The sequence below is a fragment of the Oxyura jamaicensis genome, chromosome 5 (genome assembly GCF_011077185.1).
Source record: "Oxyura jamaicensis isolate SHBP4307 breed ruddy duck chromosome 5, BPBGC_Ojam_1.0, whole genome shotgun sequence".
Lineage (NCBI taxonomy): Eukaryota > Metazoa > Chordata > Aves > Anseriformes > Anatidae > Oxyura > Oxyura jamaicensis.
In genome coordinates this window covers 25,172,880-25,188,513 of record NC_048897.1, presented here as the reverse complement: position 1 = coordinate 25,188,513, position 15,634 = coordinate 25,172,880, and the positions used below count along the sequence as shown (strand labels likewise).

The window sequence follows — 15,634 nt, the reverse complement described above, 5'->3', positions numbered from 1 at the left end:
CTTTACTGTAGATAACTTCTTTTATTAAAAAGTAATGTGGAAAAAGTTTTGATTTCAATCCATGGAAACATTTGATTTCAGTTCATGCACGTAGCATGTGAATCAACCAGAAAACATCAGTTAAGTTAAAATGAATAAATACAGCTGACTTTGTGACAACACAAATCCTAAAGGGCTTTTTTTTTTTTTTTTTTTTTTTTTTTTTCACTTTTAGGGCTTTACTGTGAGGCTGCATGTACACTGCTTGAGAGGGAAAAATCCTGCCTATAACTAACACTGGAATCTTGCCCAGTCTTCCTCAGCTGGAAGTAAAACTATAAGCTCAACATCTTGACAGAAACAGGAGTGGGATGGCAGTAGGAGGGGGGAAAAACCCACACACCACAGAAAAACAACTTGTCTGTGAGGGTGCCATTTTTGTTTCCATACATCCCATCCTTGTTTACTTTCACTGTTCCCTTCATTCAGAATGCTATCCTCTACCCCTCCTTTTTTTTTTTTCTTCTTTTTTCTTTTTTTGTCCTCATAGACTTGTTTCTTTCCTCCATCTCTGTTGCCAAAGACTGGGCTTTTATTTCCGTGTGGTGCAGGGATATGGTCACTTATTGCCCTAACTCACACCTCAGTGCCTCTGTCCGACCAGTCCTAGTGACTACAGCGCTACCTTGCGCAAATGTTAATCGCTTTGCTTAAACACCATTATCAACAGATGCAGAAACTGGTAGTTCCTACAGGCAGTAGCATGAGGCCAAATTTTACAGGCTCTAGATTTCTCCACAGATTTATCTGGGAAATGAAATTAGCCAAAGTCCAACACGTCTCAAGTGACACACGCAGGTTGCCTATATTTTCAGCCTTGCCAAAATACAGTCACAAGCTGTAAGGAAATGCTGAAGATGCAGATGCCCAAAGTGTAATTTCATTTCTTAGAAAATAAATTAATGGCATTCAGACAGTACGTTAAATAGGAACGGTTTTGTTTTCTGAAAAAGAGAAAGGTAACAAATTATAGTTATTATTAACATTATCAGATCATACACATCCTGTCTACGCTGTGCTCTGATCTGCAGCGTTGGAGCCAAAAAGCCATTGAATGGCGACCAGAAAATACATTATGTTCGTTTCCAGAGGATGTACATAGTGAGGCAACAGAAATCAGCACACACCAACACAGAAGGACCAAGATTACTCAGACGTATCGAGTGTGACGCGGCTCAAAATTTAGAACCCGACCCACACCGTAGCCTGTATCGCAATTACAAAGAGGCGACGTGAAGCAAGGGTATCCATCGCCTTTCCCTGAAAGACCAGGCACAGACCTCGATCATTAAAATAAAATTTTAAAACAGCATTGGGAAGATCACAATCCGAGGAGAAGTAGGAGCGTATCATATGGGTCCTTGACAGAAACGACCCGCCTGTGAGGGTTTTTGGAAGTCAGAGCATAAGAACAGAAAGCGAGGAGCTCCTGACTGACAACAGCACGTCGTTTCTGCAGCGGCACAGGGGCGCGAACTGCACCGCTGCCGACGGGCAGCTCCCGGCAGGGCTGAAGCAGGCCGGAATGTGCAGGACGGCAGAACCCCGCCGTTGATATGCATTTACACGTTTATTTACGGGAAGCAGGTGCTGCACCTGGGTCCGCAGACCAGGGGATGGCACAGCACGCACCGGCACCGCACCACCACGCTCAGCCCCAGCAGCCGCAGTACCACAGCGCCGCCGCCGGGGGGCGCTGCGCTTCCCCGCCCGGCTCCCCCCCTCTACTGCCGCGCATGCGCACAGGCCGGCCATGAAGCCCTGCTACGCGCATCCGGGGCCGCCCTTCCCCGGCCCCTCCCCTGCCGGCCGCGCAGCGTGTCCCTCTGCTCTTAAGGTGGAGCGGCGCAGCCCCGCGGGATTTATCCGGGCGCTGACACGCGGTTGGGTGTCACGCCCTTAACGGGGCGGCTGGCGGGTGCCCCGGCGGCGGAAGCGCGCTGCGGGTGAGGGCGAGTGGTGACGTTTCGCCGGTCGGCGGGGAGCGCCCGCCGCTGCCGGAGCGCGGAGCCTGCGCAGCGCCGCCAGGCCCGGCCCGGCCCGGCCCGGCCCAGCCCGGTGAGTGCCCGCGGACACCGCCCCGGGCCGGCCGCGCTGCGTGCCCCGCTCCCGTGCGGGGCCGCTGCAAGGGGGTGCTGAGCCTGCGGCCGGCCGGGCAGCGGGGCTGGGCCTGGGCCTGGGCCGGGGCGGGCGGCTGCGGAACGGGAGGGTCAACAGCGGGGGCTGAGGTGCCCCGCTCCGGCCGGAACCGGGCTCCCGCAGCAGGTTGCGGTGCGCCCTGTGCCGGGGCTTCAGGCTGCTGCCCCGCTGAGCGTCTTGTCACCTTGTGCGGGGCTGGGAATGCTTCAGCACGTCGCCTTAGTCTGCCTGTTAAAAAATTAATGACTTTACAGTGCTTTTTACACTTCTCTGACCGTGAGTCGAGGCACATTCTAGGCTTATACCCGAGGTTTCCCCGAAATGAACAACAAAAGGTCTGGTTTTCAAGCAGAGCTGTTCAAAAATACATGATTTTTGCTCACTAACACGCAGATTTGTTTATCGCGTCGCTGAAATGGGAAACCCAGTTTGATTTAGAGGAGTGCAGACAAAACAGATCTGATCAATAGCCTTCAACCTTGCTAGCAAAGCCGCTGCTTCTGGCCGCACTGACTTTGCAGGACACAGAGCTTCTGGGCGGTTCTGCCATGGAGCACATCGCTGATAGCAAACAAAGAGCAGCCTGGAAGTCTGTCTATTTTTTTTTTTTTTTTCATGAATTTGATGCACAAATGTATCACAGAGAGTGAAATGCTTCCTAATGCCTCCTTTAGAGGTTGGACTCGATGATCTTGAGGTCTCTTCCAACCTAGAAATTCTGTGATTCTGTGATTCTAATTGCAGGATGGTGCTTCTATTTTTAAGTAGGCCATCAGGATAGCCTAAAATTAACTTCAGGCCAGTATTTGCTAAAAATAACTTGAATAAGTGAAACTTGTGTGCTTCTTGGAATGCAAAGCTGATTTCTTAACCCAGTATTTACTGGAATAATTTGTTTGTGAATGCATAGCTTTGACTCATTTTTTAAATTATTTTTTAATTGTGTGTTTTTTTTTTTTTTTTTTTTTTTCTTCAGATTCTTCTCTTTGAAGTTCTATTTGAAGCTGCCAAAATGGTTCTAGCAGATCTTGGAAGAAAAATAACCTCAGCATTGCGCTCGCTGAGCAATGCTACAATCATCAATGAAGAGGTTTGTAATATGCGTGTGTGATGGCTCAGTAACATCTAGAAAGCAAAGTTCTAATAGAGTAGGCTGATGAGAGGCTTGAAGTGGGTCAATCCAATCCCTATGCTTTTTTCTTCCTTCAAGTAACATTTCTAGCTGGAGGTTTATAACCCCTGATAGTACTGCCAAAGCATAGAGCTGCTTCTAGGCCTCAGAGATTGTGGGTCCTGTGGTCATGGGGCCTGGTGGCTGTACTCCTGGACGGTGGTATTCTGAGGAGGGAATGCTGAAGGAGGCAATTTGCGCCTACATTTGGGTGGGATGTATGCCGTGAGACTGTACAGTGTTCCAACTTTTGTGTTCAGCTGCACTGTGGATGTGCATTAGGTTGCTACAAGTTACAGTGTGGAAGGAGAAATAGCTTTCAATATAAATTCTGCCCTCTGAAATATGGGGATTGTTGTGGTTGCTGCCTTTCTATTCTAGCCAGCGTGTGTGGTTCTGGAACCTGCTTGATAGAGTCTGTTTTTTTTTTAAAATCAAAATATGAAATGAAAAATAAGTGTGTTCTGTTATAAAGACTGAAAAGCAAGATTGAAAACTAACAGATGTGATGGTTTAGAACTGCCAATGAGTAAATAAATTGCTAGAAACTTTTCAGGTGGGAAGATATGGTTTGTGGCTTAAAGTAACTACAAAGAAAGCTTATCAAAGGTTGTAGAGTTGGCATAGTTCTAGAACTTGTGAAGAGGGGAAAGTTTTAACAAGCCTTAAGCTAGGAGGCAACAGAACTTCAGCTGAGTCAAATATAGCCCAATTCATTTTTTCAGCAATGCAGACTTTTCTCCTGCAAGAGCTCAAGTTGTGCAAATGAAGTCACTTACTTGGATGTTACTTTCAAAAAAAAAAAAAAATCTGTTACAGATTTTTCAAAGTGACGAGTCTTACAACACCTAATCTGGGTTTCAGAGGCACCTGTTTGCCTCAAAGTCATGCCACAGAGCAACATCCCAGTTTCTGCTGAAAACGTAGATAGTGTGACCACCTTGTATGGGGGGGATACTTCTATCTGTCAAGATGGTGTTAAATTCTTTTGTGGCTTTCTGTTGTGACTGTTTTCAAGGAGTACCTGTAGGGAAGTTCAGGAGGTATTGCTACAAGCTGCCATCCTCCTTAATGCAGTAGGAAGCACTCTGCATTACTTCATAGTTTGTATATTACAAGTTGAGGAGCCTCCATTCTCTTTCAGATTTAAATTTGATTTGCATATGAACAAATGTGCAGACTTTATGTGGCACTTGATATAAAAATGCATTTAATTTATAAAAGCCTTTACTAGATTGTAAATACACTTTCATATTTTTATTTGAAACTAATACTCAGCTAGTCAATGCTGTGGATCGTAAATCTGTTTCTCTTTTATACTTCAAAGGTTTTAAATGCTATGTTAAAAGAAGTATGTACAGCACTACTGGAAGCTGATGTTAATATTAAACTTGTGAAGCAACTAAGAGAAAATGTCAAGTAAGTCATAATCAAAATGAATTTAACTTCTAATGTTTGTAAAAGTTGGAATTTGAGGTTACAGAAGAACAACTTATAACTTGCATATGGTTTTCTTATACCCAGTTCACCTGTAAGCCCCTATTTTCACTTTACGGAAAAAATCAGTTTAAACTAAATGCCATGCCAGCTCCATCAAAAGAATCTCCCTCAAGTTTAGCCAGTCTTTGCTGTTGTCTACTTGTTTTGAAAAATTGTCAGCTGAGTGGAAGAGAAAACAAGCTCTTTGTTGCTGCCTAGACACCTCATCTTCATATGTTTTGTACTGGATATAAATAGATCTATGCATATGACCAGGACTGTACCTTGGCTATTTTCAGTTGTGTAACTCAAGTATATGTGAGTCTGAAAGACAAGTATTCCAGAAACATGTTTTCATCCTGCATACAGAAGTAACGTCTCTAATGTATGTCACTTATTGAATGCGCACTAACTGAAAACTCAAGGCAGATCAGAGTGCTGCTCCAGTCGCAGAGACTTCACCATTACTAGGTTAAACTGATGCTTTAAGTTATACTAGTGTTTCATGGCTTTGGTTTTACTAAAACTGTTTTCTTAAACTCAGGTCTGCAATTGATCTTGAAGAGATGGCATCTGGCCTTAACAAAAGGAAAATGATTCAGCACGCTGTCTTTAAGGAACTAGTTAAAGTAGGACTTCAGAATTCCCTATTACATCACTTTTCTTGTACAGCCTGGGTTGTGTAAGCACTACAGTAGCAAGCTAAGCTTTAAGGTTACAGTGTGGTTCCAGCAGGCATTCTGCCTGTTTGGGTTGTTATGTTTTCTGCTCTAATGCTATTTACTATGCAAACAGTATTTTTTTTCTGATCAGAACTTTACTTTCAGGGCATCTCTCTCAGACAAACCTTAATGTAACCTTCAAGTTCAGCTATGCTTACTTTTCAATTGAAATGTGAAGACAAAGTAAGGCTGACGGGCTACAGACTTGTGGACTACTGTATTTGGTTGTCCCAGAAAAAAGCCTTTGTTACCTTAACGAAGATTTTTTAAAGCGACTTTTAAAAGTATTAGTAACAACCAGGCAGTTACTCTATGGCAAATTCTAACCTGCCTGCTTGGTCAAGTCAGTGCCTGGGTGTCTGTATTTTGTCCTCTTCCCAGTTAACTATGTAGTTTTTCGTTCTTCTGTAGTCTGTGCTCACCCACATGATATCTCCCTGGAATGTATGCACCTTCTGCTCATTGAAAAGCAAGGCAGTAACCCAAAAAAAGTCTTCTGTAGTGTTGGACTCTCATCAGAAGAGGTCCACCTAGTGCAGCGATGGTGGGGTGGAGGTCATGTTTCTGTGCTGGTTGTAATATTTGTGCCATATACACAGGCCACCCTGACTTTAGTGCTTGGCCTTAGAAAGAAGCACAGTTCCTGTTACAGAATGATTAGGTATAATACCATATACTACAGATTTCTTGCACGGGCTCTGGCTGTTCTTGTAAACCGGGAAGCGTCAAAGCCAAATTAAGACCCAGATACACAGAAACTTGTCTTTCTCCATGGAATGTGACACTAACTGTTCTGTGCTTCTGAAATTCAGATCTGCCATATACAGTATACTTTGTTCTATAGCTTGTAGATCCTGGAGTCAAAGCATGGACACCTACCAAAGGAAAACAGAACATTATCATGTTTGTTGGCTTGCAAGGAAGCGGTAAAACAACAACCTGTTCAAAGGTAACTTGCACTGAACCTGTTTGTGTTGGGTTTTGATTTGCTTGGGAACGAGGGTGTGGTTGGACACAGTACGTAGGACTTGCTCGTGACCCATGCTGCTTTTGTTACTAGGGAAGTACTGACTGATTATGTTGTAGAAATACTTCTGTTGAGGGGATGATGAGATGAATGTTCAAAGTAATATTCTTTTATGGTTTCAGGACTTCCTTCAAGATTTTTTTTAAACTCATAATGAAAGAATTTTGTATGTGGATCACAGATTCTTTCCCTTCCATACTTCCTGGACTTAAGATGTACTCTGAGTGGAACCTATCTCATTCTATGCCCTACTTAGGGGAACAAGTAGAAATTGGCCTCTGTATTAAGTGTCTCAGCTGATCATGAATGGGTGGTGTGAAATCTGTTCCAGCCCCAAGTTTATAGAGGAAATTTAGATTGATATTCTCAAGGTTTTAAAAAAAAAAAAAAAAGCACAATTCAGAGCAGTTGTAACTTAACCTATGTGCAATGGTTTTGGGGAAGGAAAAATCATCCTATGGAAGAAGGCTGATGTACGTTTGTATATTTTCTGTTTGGTCATCTGCTCTCTGAGAGATTCAGACATAAACTGTACTGAATATATCACTGCTCTGATTTCATAGGACTTTCCTAGTGCTTACGTAGACAAACTGTATTTTGGAAGTCTGTCTTTGGGTGAATCAAATATTCTGTGGATGCGTGTTGTACTAGTGAAGGAATACATGTTGTACTAGTGAAGCTTACAAGTGTTACAAGGTAATAAGGCTTCTATCCATTGCTTTAAAACGCATCCTTGCAATGAAATATCTTTGTTCCTCTGGAAGTGAAGAAACAAATGCTCACATTGCAGTATGGCTTTGGGTAGTTTCTGAAAGCTAATCCTATCTGCAGAATCTAGGAGTTAACAGAACAGGAACAAAGGCTATCTGTAGCCATTCCTAACTCAGGAAACTGAAATCAGAAGCAGAGTTGAGTAACTATTTTCATCTAACCATGATAATTATTTATATAACATACTTTTCTAACATGCTAACAAGCTGACACTTGGCACAGTGCTCCTAAGTGGTCTCAGTTATAGGAAAGCTGGATGATTTTGTGTCCTCAGTGTGTACTTCAAGCTGTTACATAGGGTCATGCTTTCTGGTGGGATTTTGGTGTAACTACTTGTTTGTATTTCTTTTAACAGTTAGCATACTTCTATCAGAGGAAAGGTTGGAAGACGTGTTTAATATGTGCAGATACATACAGAGCAGGTAATACAAACAGCTTCTAACGATATGGTTCTTTCTCTTAGTTTTTGTTTTTTTAAATAGCTCATTGACCATACCTGTCTTACAGGTGCTTTTGACCAGTTAAAACAGAATGCCACAAAAGCAAGAATTCCCTTTTATGGGAGGTAAGTATCTTTCAGAATCAGTTTGAAGAACAGCTCAATTATAACAAGATATTGTTCCTTATTGAGCATCTCCCACAAAGTCCCATTCAGTGTTGCCTAACTAATAGGCAATTAAAATACTTGCTCTCATGAGATGAAATACCTATCTAGCTCAGTTTATTCTGTCTGTCAGTAGTAGCAGGTAGAGTGAGTATATGAATAGATCAGGCATCTGGAGATAATCCCCTAAATATTCTCTCAGCTTGCAAGTTTACAGGGCTTTACCAGACAGACTCAGGTTTTCAGGAAATAATCCACTTAGCATCTTTACATCAAAAGATGTGATTTTTTTGGCCCTTAATTTTTGTCAAATAGTGGCAGCAGTAAAACTAATATAGTTTTTATTAAAGTTTAGTCTAAGCTTTGGTGGAGGTGCACTAAGTGCCTAGTTACAACTTCCTTCTGAGAAAGACTAGCAGAATCTAGCATGATCTTCGGCGGGTGAGACAGTCCTTTGTGCTTCAGTTCACTGGACTGCAAGGGTAAATGGCTTAGGGAGGCATAATCTGAATCAGTTTTGGCTTGATATAAGAGGAAGTCCATCTTGAAATCTAGGTAGATTTACAATTAACAAGTTCACAGTCAAGTAATAAAATGCTTAATTAGCTTAAGGATAAGGAATTGCATACATGTTGATGTTTATCTTTGTGATCAGTTACACAGAAATGGATCCTGTAATTATTGCCTCAGAAGGTGTTGAGAAGTTTAAGACAGAAAACTTTGAAATAATCATCGTTGATACTAGTGGACGTCACAAACAGGAAGACTCTTTGTTTGAAGAGATGTTACAAGTTGCTAATGCCATTGTGAGTAGTTTCAAGAAACACAGTAACATCTGTTAGAATAATTTGAGTACGAATCATTGGTCATTTCCCAGTGTTCTGTGTGGTTTTCTGTCTTCTGGAATGTGTCAGCACTTCTAACACTTCGCAGTTTTACTGCTTTAACTTTTCCTTTTGGGGTCTTTGCACTGAGAAACCAGATAAAAGAACCAGTCTGGTCTGATTTTCTGTAGGTGTATACTACATTTCTGTGATTGTTATGAATATTTGCCCTGAAACAGAAAAGATGATTGGAGAATATTCATCAGCTTGGATATGTAAATGAAGCTGGTGTTTCTTGAGTGAGTTTTAAAAAGTTTGGCTACTTTTTGATACTGTGATCTTGCATAACAATGTGACAGTTCCCACACAACTCCTGTTAATGGTAGCGTGTTTTCAGAGAAATTGACATCATAAAGCTCTTAATGTAAAACCAAATGGAAGATGTTCATTGCTTGTAGATGCTAATTAGCTTACTAGCTCAGGTACTGGCTAAAATAATTCAAAGCATAAATAAAAACTGTAAAACTATTAAGGTTTAATATTCTGTGTTGTAGTTAAGTTTTTCACAAATAGTAGCACAGCATCAGGGTTTTAATTGGTCCTTAGACAATGCTGCTCATAGAACAGTGTTGCAGTGAGTTCTGCTACTGAACATAATGCATCAACACAGTCCAAGAAAGCAGGAAACAGTTTTCTCTTCTTTTTCTCCTAGCAACCGGATAACATTGTTTATGTGATGGATGCTTCCATTGGCCAAGCTTGTGAAGCTCAAGCTAAAGCTTTCAAAGACAAAGTAGATGTAGCTTCAGTTATTGTTACTAAGCTTGATGGACATGCGAAAGGAGGTGGTGCTCTTAGTGCGTAAGTATTGTGATATAACAGGGTGTCCAAGGACTGACTGGCTGTGGGTGTACAACCATGAAGTGTGTTAGTGTCTCACAGAAACCTGTCTTGTGGAAGTGTCACCGTCATGTTACAGGGAATCTAGAAATTTCAGTAGTAACAGATTTTATCCTAATTTCAGTGAATCTGTTGACACTCAATGTGAATCGGAATTGGATATTACAATGCACTTCCAGTGCTGTAGTGTATATTGTCATACATCAGACTTCTGTCTTCTGAGAACAGCATAAAACGCTTATTGTTGCGTCTTGCATATCAGATGCAAAATACAAATTTGAGTTTAATGGATAAGGCTTACCTGGAAATTTTTCCTTCTCATTTAATGCCCATGATTTTTCCAAAAGGGAAAAAATGTAGCTAGTCCTATCTAATGGCCTTAAAGCTGTGATGCAAGTCAAGTTTCTGAATTTTTAGTGTCCAGCAACTTGGTAAAAAGATGAGTCTGCAGTTATGCTTTTCTGAACTCCATTCTTCTTGGGCTTCTTATGTACTGTACTGTATCTTGACAACTTTTGTTGACTAGAACACGCCGTATTCTCTTCTAAATTAGATTAATCTCCAGCTGTTTTTGAATGATACAGCTTGTATGGAGCTGAGATGTGTCCGACTTGGATCTTAAGTGTTAGAATTCCTAAACTGCCATATGTATTTTGCTGTTACTTATAGCGCAGTGATGGAACACTACATTTAAGAGTAAAATGGAAATACCAAATGCAAGTTCCAGCTGTCATGTACTTGTACACATTGTCTGCTGTGGCGTTCTATACGCTGGAATCAGAGTTCGATTAAAGCTAGTGTCAGTGACTGATTCCTGAAAAGGTTTTGATTTTTATCATGTCTCAGCTTTGTTCCTCTGTTGAAAATGAGGTTGCTGTCTGTAGGAGGAACCCTGAAGAAAAATTAGTCAACACCTGTGTTATCTGACCTCCCAACATTAGGGTAGAATGGACACACTATATTTTTCTTTCTATCCTTTCAAGTTTCTGAAACTTGGCAATGAAAATGCAACTTACGTATCTATTGGTGATTTGTCAAAACAGTGTGGGAGAAGCAGAGGTTGTATTTTACAAAGTACTAATTAAAGAAATGTTGTCAGGTATTCCCAGCTACCCCTCCTAAACTGATGCTGGATGTTTCTGCATTAATAATTTTTGGGAGTAAAAAAGATACTTAGAAGATTGACTTGATGTGCTCATTGTGTCGTGCTGATGATGTCTGAGACATAATGTATTCCATATTCCATAACCATTCCACAATATATATATTTTACTGCAGAGTTGCTGCTACAAAGAGTCCTATTATTTTTATTGGAACTGGTGAACACATAGATGACTTTGAACCCTTCAAAACGCAGCCTTTCATCAGCAAACTTCTTGGTATGTACTATATGCAACTGTACTTACAAGACGCTTTGAACCTGATAATGGAAAGTTCAAATGTAATTTTTTTATGCTAACTTCAGAGCTGGTTTTGTTTTCCAGGTATGGGTGATATTGAAGGATTGATAGATAAAGTAAATGAGTTAAAGCTGGATGATAATGAAGCACTCATAGAAAAGCTCAAACATGGTAAGTTGTTCCCTGAATAGCAGGCGTATTACCATGAATGAATTAATCATTGCAGGTTCCCTCCAAGATGCAGACCACTGTGTTAATGTGTTCTAGGTAGAGAAAAGTAATTTATTTCAAGTGCACATTGCGGAATGGTTGTTCTTTCTCTAATAAATACATCAAGCAAGTAAACAGTCATGTTTTTCATCAAGTGACGGGTAGTGCTGTAACTGCAGATTAAGCAGCTTAAAACTCAAGTGTGTGCCATCTTGTGTGCTTAGATGTATTAACAGTAGAGATGTTTACTTATCTGTTTTATGCAGTATAGTATTCTTGATTTTCACAGGGTAAATAGTTGAGTAACACCTAAATGTTAGTGTTACCTTTGCTTATTTTTTTCTTTTTGTTGTATTTCAGGTCAGTTTACATTAAGAGATATGTATGAACAATTCCAAAACATCATGAAAATGGGACCATTCAGTCAGATCTTGGTTAGTTATCCCAAAAATCATTGTTCTTCTTCATCAGTTTTTCATTTATATCTGACAAACTTCTGCTGTGAACTTAAAACTCCTACATGAAACAAATGTTAGAGTCCGTGCTTTGTATTTTTCAAAAAGGTCTACTGTGATACATATCTGCTGAACTCAAACTTGCTGTCTGTATTTCTGGCTGCTTAATTAAAGTTAGATTTGCTCGTTCTGACACAGCTTTTGTTTTGCATTTTAAAACTAGGGCATGATCCCAGGTTTTGGAACTGACTTCATGAGTAAAGGCAATGAACAAGAATCAATGGCAAGGCTAAAGAAATTGATGACTATAATGGACAGTATGAATGACCAAGGTAAAACAAACTCCAACCAGTATTTCACTTCTCAGTTGTTGAACAAGCTTATTTACAGGGATTTCTTTTGGGTACAAGTTGGACCTACGGTAGTATCTAAAATAACAAAAAGGTGAAGAGCATTTATCAGTCTTACAAACAGCAATGAGTTACTTATCCCTGTGCCTTTAAACTTCCTGAATAAGTCCAAATACTTAGATAATACTGACAACTTCCTGATGCTGCTTTCTTGTATAGACTAGATGGAATTTCACAGCATTCCATTGATAATTAATGTGTTTTTGCTTTTTCTAGTGTAGTTGTGCTTCTAAAATTATTAATGCTATATGTGCAAATGAAGAAGTTGCATTTGTGCTTAATCTGTCATTATCATTTTTCTTCATACCTTTCTTCCACCCTCAAGTTTACTTAGTGATATAGTCTAGTCTCTGGAATTCAGGGTGTGCTGTTTCTAATCCACCCAGAACTCTTACAGGAGAGGTGTGCTCTCACCCTTGAGCTAAACTTATTATCCTGGCTTACACCAGGTATGCTGAGAGCATAACATATTCTGGCAACTTTTTCTATCGCTGTAATTGAGGCTGGAAAGGCCAGTGCTATTCCCTTGAATATTCTATCTCAATTATTTCTGTACAATTCGATGTTGATGTTTCTTCAACTATTTTTTGTGCAGAGAAGTTAGTTTTGATCCAGAGTGCACACTTTAATTCTACAGCTGTAATAGATACTAATGTCAGTAACTGAATGTTTCTTTCCTCTGCTGTAATTGCAGAACTTGACAGTACAGATGGCGCCAAAGTATTCAGTAAGCAGCCAGGAAGAATCCAAAGAGTAGCAAGAGGTTCAGGTGTTTCTACCAGAGATGTCCAGGAGCTTTTGACCCAATACACTAAATTTGCACAGATGGTGAAAAAGATGGGAGGTATCAAAGGGCTCTTCAAAGGTAAAAAAGTAAAACACTCATTAACTCAATGTGAAGGTCACTTGATCTGTGAACACAGAGAAAGCCCGTAATGTAGATCAGGTGCTGGGGGAGGGGAGCAAGGAGGAAAGTGTGGTGGGAGAGGAGGACTGAGTTTTAGTTCACTCATTTTCATGACATTTGAAAGCTTTCTGGTTTAACTGGTGAGAGACATACTGTTCTTTGTGATGTTAATGTGTAACTTGGGACTACTGAATTTTTGGCTTTAGCAAGGTAGAGTTCATGAGTACCACAATACTAACACTGTAGTCTGTTATGTGGGTGGGACAGGGACTGCTGATCCTTAATTACTTTAAAGTAGTCTATCTATTAACTTCTGATCATTGAGTTGAATTAATTTATAGAATTAGGAGGTAAAATTCTGTGTTTTAGCCTTGTATTTTAATCCACTTTTTCTCCCATTTTCTTGAAGGCGGTGATATGTCAAAGAATGTAAACCCATCACAGCTGGCCAAGCTGAACCAACAGATGGCAAAGATGATGGATCCAAGAGTCCTTCATCATATGGGTAAGTGTTGGCATTTGACAGTTTCGCTAGGTGATTAGCTGTTACAGTGATCTATTTGAAATATTACAGAATTTAGGAAGGGGACTCAATTGGATTCAGCTCTCAAAATGAGCAATTGGAGTAGCGTTTGAGGAAATAGTGCAGTGCTGACTTCAAGCATGTCTGTTGTTAAGCAAATCTATTCCTGAACTTCCATTCCCTTCCAAGCTTTGCCTTAAATAAGTAATTTTGACAGAACAGCTTTTACTCCAGATTCCCATACTGGAATCTTTCTAACTGATAATGGTAATTCCTTCAAGGTTTTTTCCTTTGTCTAGATCTTGATGCAAAGGTCATCTTAAAACCTACTTTAAGTTTTATGTAATTACTTCCTCAGTTGTTCATATATTGATAGCCATTTAAGCTTGGCTGAGTATTGGGCTTTTGTATGGAGGCCAGAGATGGCCTCCTTACAGCACACATACTTTAGAAGCAAAATAGCTGTCCTTTAAAACTAATTAACACATGCATCTTCTCACTTATTTTCTTCAGGTGGCATGGCAGGATTGCAGTCAATGATGAGACAATTTCAACAAGGTGCTGCTGGGAATATGAAAGGCATGATGGGATTCAATAATATGTAAAGAAGCCTTAATAAAAATGGACTTGGTTGACTATTAGTTGCGACTTCAGTGAAAGGATTACTTTCTTCCTTTTTACACTGATGGGGGAGTGGTCTTTTAAAATCTTATTCAGGCTTCTCAGTTTCTACATCTAACTTCTGAAAACTATTTTTGCTTAAAGTAGTTCTTCACTAATACCTGATGGCACAAAGAGTAATTCAATTTAATAAAATCATGATGTAAAATTTTAATATGTAGAGACTTTTTAATTGTTTACATTAAATGGCAGCCATTATATTTGTAAACAACCCTGATCTTTGGTTATAGTAACATAAAATGTCACAAATATACTGTAAAATAAAAGTAAGCGATTATGAACACAGGAATGGCCTATTTCTTCCAAATCTTCCTAATGATCCTTTATCAGTGTGTAATGAGACTTCCTTAATTTGAATCATCTCTATCTATGCCAAACAGTTATAGCAGTAATATAACTGTAATGCAACATCTAAAATGTAGAGGTTTTTAAATTTTTAAAGGTGTGTCAGTTTTGTACAAAAATTATTCTCCAGAAGTCTTACCAGTCTTTTCCTATACATAAACAATGAAGGAACTGAAAACATGTATGTAGAAATCTTCAGTATATGTGACAGCTTGAAAATCTTCGACTGGACTGCCAATTAAGCAGCTCTTCTGTTACCAAGACAGCTTGCAATATATAGTGGATAGAACTCTGTGCTGGTATTGAAGTTAAAATAGCCATAGATAGCTGTATCTGACAGACCATATTGCCCCAACTCAACTATTATCTGATCTTAATTTCCTATGTCATCTCTTGTACTACCTCAGTCCACACTGTTGGTCTGAAATGCGTGGAATTTACAGGTACACTTCAAAAGTGTAAGCCAGATAAACCTTAAAATCTGATACACAGTTTAGCAAGTATGGTGAGATCTTTCACCCTTATTTTAAGGAAAGGGAGTATATTATGGATTTATTTAAATATGCTGAGTGCTTGGATTGTAAATAGATACCCATTTCTGATGCCTAGATGACATAAAAAATAGATACAGTAATCAAAGTATGTCCATCTGTTAGTGGCAGCCATTTGCTTGCAAAGGTGACTGTTAACAGCTGATAGTGAACAACTTATTAGTACAAGAGCATAATTACCTACATAAAACATAAGGCATGCTGTAACTTAGTTTCTCATGTCTGTCTATTTTTTGCACTAGTAATGGTACATCTATTTGATATAGAGGGGATGCTGCAAAATATTTTGGTATGCTTTTCACTACCATACTGCATTTTAGGCATGTAAGTAATCTGAAAAAAAGAATTGGTTTAGTTGGATTCTATTATTTTCAGTGAAAATTAAACAAAAGAATGAATACATGTATATCATGGGCTTGTGCAGGAGCTGTCCTCAGCTTTACAAGTGGCATGTGTTTACAGAAACTACTTTTTTA

At 39.8% G+C, this 15,634-nt stretch overlaps 1 protein-coding gene across 1 annotated transcript; it reads left to right on the top strand.

Annotated features, from left to right (window-relative positions):
- The first annotated feature begins 2,072 nt into the window (after positions 1-2,072).
- SRP54 (signal recognition particle 54) lies at positions 2,073-14,548 on the top strand. The gene is made up of 16 exons (XM_035329266.1): positions 2,073-2,085; positions 3,154-3,268; positions 4,677-4,768; positions 5,373-5,457; positions 6,395-6,499; positions 7,704-7,770; positions 7,856-7,913; positions 8,608-8,758; positions 9,489-9,637; positions 10,955-11,055; positions 11,161-11,247; positions 11,647-11,720; positions 11,965-12,073; positions 12,846-13,016; positions 13,468-13,563; positions 14,095-14,548. The coding sequence occupies exons 2-16, from the start codon at positions 3,191-3,193 to the stop codon at positions 14,184-14,186; spliced, it is 1,515 nt and encodes a 504-aa protein (XP_035185157.1). The 5' UTR covers positions 2,073-2,085; positions 3,154-3,190; the 3' UTR covers positions 14,187-14,548.
- Positions 14,549-15,634: the final 1,086 nt, after the last annotated feature.